This window comes from Tarenaya hassleriana, unplaced genomic scaffold, assembly GCF_000463585.1.
Source record: "Tarenaya hassleriana unplaced genomic scaffold, ASM46358v1 Cleome8, whole genome shotgun sequence".
Classification (NCBI taxonomy): domain Eukaryota; kingdom Viridiplantae; phylum Streptophyta; class Magnoliopsida; order Brassicales; family Cleomaceae; genus Tarenaya; species Tarenaya hassleriana.
This window is the reverse complement of record NW_010970490.1, coordinates 2329515-2337186: the sequence shown is the minus strand read 5'-3', so window position 1 is coordinate 2337186 and position 7672 is coordinate 2329515. Positions and strand designations below refer to the sequence as shown.

The 7672-nt window shown below is 35.6% G+C and overlaps 1 protein-coding gene across 1 annotated transcript; it reads left to right on the top strand.

Moving 5' to 3' along the window:
- Positions 1-1033: 1033 nt before the first annotated feature.
- Positions 1034-7176, top strand: LOC104802551 (sucrose nonfermenting 4-like protein). Its single transcript, XM_010526201.2, has 14 exons — positions 1034-1319; positions 1991-2164; positions 2296-2383; positions 2780-2950; positions 3349-3483; positions 3641-3700; positions 4020-4109; positions 4471-4605; positions 5008-5152; positions 5318-5491; positions 5704-5767; positions 5860-5929; positions 6175-6289; positions 6710-7176. The coding sequence occupies exons 2-14, from the start codon at positions 2037-2039 to the stop codon at positions 6805-6807; spliced, it is 1473 nt and encodes a 490-aa protein (XP_010524503.1). The 5' UTR covers positions 1034-1319; positions 1991-2036; the 3' UTR covers positions 6808-7176.
- The last annotated feature ends 496 nt before the right edge of the window (positions 7177-7672 follow it).

Below are 7672 nucleotides of genomic sequence, written 5' to 3'. Positions count from 1 at the left end.
GGAGAAGAGGGTAGTGGCGGCGAGTTGCGCTCGAGGTTTAAAATCGTTCGCCACTCACTCTTTCGCCGGGCTTTTCGCAGACAAGACGCGGAGAAGAAGAAGAGTGTTTCTTGGTTTTGGAGGGCTTCTTTCGTTTATCGATTAATTAATTTTAATTTGTAATTAATTCTGAATTCCTATCTTCCGCTTTAGTTTTTGAGTAAGATTCAAATTTCAGTTCTGGTCCTTGCTTTCTCTCTAATTATGGTATAGATCCCTTACTTTCAAAATTTTCAATACTACCCTACATAATATCCAAGATACATCAATTGCTCCAAAATTTATAAATATGATTCCATATGGTTGAGATGTATCACATTAAATATAACTTAATTAATATTTTGTATCGATGTTGTGATTGAATTTCTCATGCTTGATTATTTTGATTCTCCATTTGGACCTCGAAACCAATGAGCATTTTACTAAAATGTATATTTTATTTTGTTTATAAATACCATATTGTTGTTCTCTTGATTTTTTATATATATATTTCCTTATTTTAGAAATTGTAAAAAATCCTTATACGAGTAATTGATATTATATCAAACTAACATGGATGGAAATATCAAAAATACTAAAAATGGAAAAAATTAGTAAAACTGTTAAGAATAAGAATTACCATATTGATGATCTGTAACATTTTTTATTTCCATTATTTTCTTTTCCTTTCCCTATTTCTTTACTTGTGTTTTTTTTTTTTCTGGATGTTTACTTCCAATTTTTCATATATATTCATATATTATTGATTGAAAGCTATATTCAGATTCCAAAACCTACCATTTTGGAGAGAGAAACATCGACCAAATTCCTCTTCTCAATTTCCACCCTAACTTTTTACCTTTCCTTCTGTATTTCACCCCACCGTTTTCCAATTTACATAAAAACCCCACCTTTTAATCACATTACCATTCCTGTCCTAAACTTGGATTTCTTTAGGTTTTCCTTCCATAATTATGCATTTTTAAAGAAGAAATTCTCTCAGGTGCAGAAACCGAGATCCCATTATCTTGGTTGTGATATGATCGAATCTAAATATAAACCCTAAACAAAACGACTCACAAAACAAAAACAAAGAGGGTGAAAAAAAATTTCCTCTTTATTTATTTTTTTGCTTTGCATTATTTTCCCTTACCAGCATCTTCTCGTCTCCTCCGTATTCTGGGTTCCTTTTTTTCCCGATTATCGTCTTATCATCGCTGCGAAGTTCGAGAATTGGAGTTGTTGCGAAAATTTTAATTCCCAATTCAAGGATTTTGCTTTGTCTCTCTGGATTCATTCTGGTGAGTTTTCTGATTTTAATTTTTCTACAATGACTAATTGCCGGATTACATGGGTGTTTTCCTGATGTGGGTATTCGGCTTTTAGCTGTTTGTCGTTCTGGGTTTTGAGTTATGGTCGTTGAGCTTTCGACATCCCTTGATTTTTATAAAGTTCTGTAACATTGTGGTTGATGTCTGGAAATGTATGTCTCGATCTTAGAAATTGGGTTTTAGTTTTAGTTTTGGTTTTGGTTTTTGTTTTGTCGAGTTACCGGAGATGAATCGGCTCAGGAGATGAATGGTGGAATGGGTACTGTTCTAAACTAAATGCTTATTCAAATTCGAAAGACTTCATTTTGGTTTCGAAGAGTAGACTTTTCTGAAAATTTGTGGCCTTTTTTGGCCAATTCCAATATTAATCCTACTTTTGATTTATATATATGTCTCTGATTCTGTTTTTCTGTGAATGCATAATCAATCTGAAGAGAATATGAATTGTTCCTAGGCTAATTTGGTTTTGTAGTTTTGCTGCCTTAGTGGTTGAAGTCAAGCGTCTTCCTTGGTTTTGAATTTCATTAGGTGGGCTTTCATTAACGTAATGGTTTGTTATGCATGTTTACTGGTGTTGCTCTTTAAATGCAAAGAGGAAGTCGAAGAGGAATAACTTAGAAGATAACTTTTTATATATGAAGGTGCTTCTTTTAGCAGCTGATTGGAGGCAGCCCTTTGCTTTGCTGAATGTTTGGTCCAAATATGGATTCTATGCGTGAAGCTGGTGGTGATGCCACTAGCTCAGTGGTGATACCGGTGCCATTCGTCTGGCGCCATGGTGGAAGAACCATATATCTGACTGGCTCTTTCACAAGGTGAGTATTATCAAGGGACTCCTTAGCAATAATGATGGCTTTGATTACAATTTCTTGTCTTTGTTCTAGTTTTTTGGCCTGATGGTGCTGTCAAGGATTGGTTTAATTGATGGGTGTTTTTTTCTTTGTAGGTGGTCCGAGGTTGTTCCCATGTCTCAGGTTGAAGGTTGTCCCAATGTGTTTCAGGTTATCTGCAACCTAGTTCCCGGATATCACCAGGTTAGTCTCTGGGTGCCACAGTGAAGCCGTCTTTTTCCTGAACATTCAACAACTGCAGACATTAGATTCTTGTTTCTTCCAGTAAGCTATCAGGAAAATGGTGGTCATAGTTTGTTATTGTTGTAATAAATCTGAAGTTACCATACCTCTGATTTTGCGTGAGGATGTGCAAGAATAAAATTGTGCAAATTTCTGAGCCGGGAAAAAAGTAATATTGCTCATGGAACCTTTTTTAACAAGTTCTCTCGCTGTAGATTCTAACATGGTCACATTCTCTAATCTGAAATTAAGTTTCAAAGTCATGTCTTGAATAGAGGTTCCTATTGGGATGATCTGCCTTTTATCGATTCTGTAGCCTTATCCTCTTGTAATTGCACCTTTTTTTAAAATCTGCAGTACAAGTTTCTAGTTGATGGAGAATGGAGACATGATGAACACCTGCCTTGTACAAACAGCGAATATGGAATAGTGAACACTCTCGTCGCTTCCGGGCCTAGTTATGCAATGCATCCGCAAATGCTTTCTGGATCTAATATGGATGTGGACCCAAAGGCCTTCCGTGAAATGGTAAGGGTTTATTCATGTTGGACATTGCTTTCCTGGCCAGCAAATCCTACTATATCTTTCATTCTCATGTTGTTCTCTCTGCATTGGGGATTAGGTATCTAATTACTGCAAACTTAATGTTTATAATTATGGTTTTAACCATTTACTATATTGAAGGTTCAAGCTATTCTCTTTTTCCCTCGCCATTGTAGCTTGCTTGATATTGACATCGTTTCTAGCTGATTTTCCTTATCTTATCTCCTCGGTGTTGCCTACTGCATATTCATGTGCATAATGCATATCCAATAAAGATTCTGTTGGGACGCACTAATCATGCTCGTCTTTCCACAATTTTTTTTTATCCTTTTTTCCTTCTGAGGGACGCTGCAATCAATTTCTTTTTTCTTATTATCCTTCAGGTTAGGGTTGCTGAGGTTCCACCTACTCATATGATGACAGGAACATCAGAGGAGGATTTGTGTGTTTCCCGCCAACGAATATCTGAATACTTGTCTGGGAATACTGTTTATGAGTTACTTCCAGAGTCAGGAAAGGTTTGGAGGCATTATTTTGCCTTTTGTTCTTTCCTTTTTATCCTTCTTTGAGCAATGCTTAGAACATTCCCTCTGCTCTTCCCCTCTTCTAAAAAGAACAGACTGAACCGAGGTGACCACTACTCTCTTAAAGTTTAATAGTGAATGTAATTTACAGGTTGTCGCATTGGATGTTAATTTACCGGTAAAACAAGCATTTCACATCCTGCATGGACAGGTATCTGAACTCTTAGATTTAGTCGATATGTAACATTTTTGTGCCTTTCTTTCCTCTTCATGTATTTGTTCTGCACACTTATATGGCAGTAACTAGAGGCAAATATGGTAATCTAGCGCTTTGCTTCACTGTGGTGTTACTTTTTAGTGGCTGTTAGTTTCAGTAGATTAATGGCCGTTAGATATCTTAGTTAGAGAAGTTTTCTGGATCGATGTTGTTTCATATATCTTATTTTGTTTCAGTAATGAGACTTCTGAGAACATCCATCTTGATAGTAGGATCTTGGATATGCAACTTTTCTGAGTTGAACTATTTTCAGGGTATTTCCACGGCTCCTCTTTGGGATTTCAGCAAGGGGAACTTTGTCGGAGTTCTTAGTGCACTTGATTTTATTTTGATTCTTAGAGAGGTACAACTCATCCTGTATGGTTTCCCGATTCATTGTGGCCGGTGATTCCATTTAACCTTACACATTTACTTCATGCATAAAATTTGTCTCCAACACTAGAAGAATTTGAACATTAAGTAATGTGTTGGTAAAGAGCATGTGTTGCCATTTGCAGTTGAATAGCATTCTAAGTTCTAACTCTGCCAAAATGTTACTGTTAGTTTAGGCATGGATTTGCTTTTCACCAGAACTAAAACCAATAAAACGGTTGGAAAAACTCTGGCTTTTAATGTTACGAGATATTTCTTTTTAATTTTGCGGTGTCTTTGTAGCCTTTATGGTTCATCTCAATTAAAGCAGCTCGGTCATCTTGTATATGCAGCTCGGGAACCATGGTACAAATTTGACTGAGGAGGAGCTTGAGACGCACACCATATCTGCCTGGAAAGAAGGAAAAGCGTATCTTAACAGGCAGTCTGATGGGCATGCTAGAACAGTCACGAGAAATCTCATTTATGTGAGCTATTTTCTGACATCTGTCCATAACCTATTTTTGCCCGCAATAATAATTTTTTGGATGCTTATTATGGTTATTATCTTTTTTTGGTTTTGATAACGTTTTTTGTTCTTCTACCTTGATCCTAACTCTTTCATGGTTTTCTGATCATTTATCTGCAAGACAATGGTATAAGAAAGATTGTAGGTGGGGCATCCTCCCAATTTCCAGATTTTCTGAACAGATTTTACTTTCCTAAAGATAAGAGAATAACCTCTGATGCCAGTTGGGCTTTGCTCTTTGAATAAATCTCATTGATGAACTGCATCTAGATTATTTTCTGCACAATTCAATAATTGTGGTGCACACGACGATATAATAATTAGGATCCACTCTCAGCTAAACAGTTGTTGCGCATTGCAGGTAAAGCCGTATGATATTTTGAAGGATTTGGTATTAAAAATTTTGCAAAATGGGGTGGCAACAGTACCTGTCCTTCACTCTTCTTTAGAGGATGGTTCATTTCCTCAGCTATTACATCTTGCTACACTCTCGGGAGTACTCAAATGTAGGACTTATTTTTCTTCCTGATTACTGGCATCAATGGCTTCTTTTCCTTGTGTGAAAGAATTGGCTTGGCTTTCAATTTTTGCCAAAGGCTCAAGTTGATAACCAATGGCCCAATTTAATGATTGTCTTGAACTTTCAGATAACCATTGTTGGTAACTTGCAGGTATATGCAGATACTTTCGACATTGTTCTAGTTCATTGCCCATATTCCAACGACCAATATGTGCTTTACCTGTTGGGACATGGGTTCCAAAGATCGGGGAATCAAACGGACGTCCATTAGCAATGTTGAGACCCAATGCTTCTCTAAGTCAAGCACTAAATTTACTGATTCAAGGTATATATATATATATATATACTTTCTGCGCTTTAGAATAATAACATATTGATGATGTGTCGCCTAATAAATTAGCGAATGTTTCTAGATATTGATGATTAGTTTGGAAACGGACAACAGGTGTCGATTGATATTGCTCTACAACCATATTCTGCATCAATGAACAAAATGTGACAATTCCAGTATTAAGAATATCTTCTTCCCTTTTGCAGCTCAAGTTGGTGCAATTCCTATTGTTGATGACAATGACTCGTTACTTGATATCTATTGCCGGAGGTAAGTTTTTTTTTTTGCATTCAAGTAAACGAAATTTTGAGCTTATTGACATTGTGATTGATTTTCCTTTTTCCTGAAATCAAATTTGGCAGTGATATAACAACCTTGGTGAAGGACAAAGTTTACGCGCATATTAATCTTGGAGAGACCACCATTCAGCAGGTAACTGTTTTAACTGCTTCACACATCATGAGTCGTATGCAATTTATGTCTAGAAAAGAACTAGCAGGTTGGATTATATTTAATAAAGCCTTTTTTATGAATATTTTCTGTTTCTGCAAGTCGAGTAAGCACTTAATTCTTCTTTCTTCTTTTGTCATATATATATATATATTCTTCTTTCTTCTTTTGTCATATATATATATATATATATATATATATATATATATATTGCATGGGGAAAAAAGGCTTTGCAGTTGGTACAAGATTCTTATTATCCGTATGAGATGAGAAGTCAGAGGTGCCAAATGTGTTTACGGACCGACTCTTTGCATAAAGTAATGGAACGACTGGCAAATCCAGGTATATATCGCAGTTTCTTTTCTGGTAGCGGCATACTTACTAGCTTCCTGTAGATTAGAATGTCGGGTTTTCAGCGAAAATTTTTCTTCCCGATGGATCAGATTGTACAGCACGGGAAAAGTTTGTCTTTAAAACTTCGCCATGTTTTTTTATTTGTTCAAAAGACATACCTTGTGTCTTTAAGGCAGAACCCGAGCACAAGATCGGTGTCCATACTTGATCATCTCAAAAGGATTTTGAGCTTTTGCATCTCATCATTCAGATTTACTGTCAGATTGTCTTGAACTTTTTATTTCTTGTTCTATCTATGGAGTTAGTTCCTCTTTTTTCCTTATTCTTGGGAAGTTGGTTCTCCATTACTCCATCACTGAAACAACATGTTGAAAAATCAGACATTGACGGATTTTGTCATGGCTTCAGGCGTAAGACGGCTTGTTGTCGTGGAAGCAGGAAGTAAGCGAGTCGAAGGAATCATATCTCTCGGTGACATCTTCAGGTTCTTGCTGGGTTTTGCTTGAAGACCTTCTCATGGTCTGTGAGAAGGCTCATCATCCCCCTTTTTTCCCATGTTTCTTTCTTGAAGAAACACTCCCATAATCCTCTTTGCAGGATGACCCCGCTTGTTCTGATTTGTTCGAAATCAACCCCGCAATTTGATTTGGCCGGTTTTGTAATTTTTAGAACATTAGTAGTTAAGAGGGTTGGGGACAACAGGGGAAGCGTGTAAGTTATACGCGGAGGGTAATTTCATTGTTTAGATTCTTCCTTCTTTCTTTCTTCTACTGTTACTGTTATCATTACTGTAGAATGTAATATGTAAAATAGTCCATTGCTTTGTTGCTGAAGTTTGGGTCGAAAAGGAAAAGAAAATTGGAGGGTTGCTTCAATTGTCTTTTTTTTTTAATTATTTTTTCGAATAAAAGGTGTAAAAATCACGTCTCAAAGTTTTGAAAATTATTGTACCGAATATCAATAATTGAAATTTCAAATGTTACATGGTTTTTAACAAGAAAAAATACAATGTAAAATGACAATGTTACTACACTATGATTCACATCCATAATTAATGGTAAAAAAGTAAAAAAAAAAATAAAGGTTTTAAATGGTAATAATTTTTATTTTAAGTTTTTACTTTTATTTTTAGATTCGAAAAAAATAGAATTTTTTGTTTTTAATTGATTTTTTCAGTCTTCTAGTAAAACGAAATTTACAAAATTTTATATTGTTAATTTTTTTGAATTCTAAAAACTCTGAAATCTTCGTCTATTCAACCCAAATAGTATTTGACTTGGTTGGAATACTATAAGACTATCTCTTCTGCTTCCAAATCAAATCCGAAATCTTCGTCTATTCAACCCAAGTATCAACTCTATTCCATTTTTT

Coding starts and splice junctions, on each gene's coding strand:
- LOC104802551 (XM_010526201.2), top strand. CDS start 2,037: ATGTTTGGTCCAAATATGGATTCTATGCGTGAAGCTGGTGGTGATGCC. Junction 3,484..3,640: donor TACTTCCAGAGTCAGGAAAG/GTTTGGAGGCAT, acceptor TGTAATTTACAG/GTTGTCGCATTGGATGTTAA. Junction 6,290..6,709: donor GGAACGACTGGCAAATCCAG/GTATATATCGCA, acceptor TCATGGCTTCAG/GCGTAAGACGGCTTGTTGTC.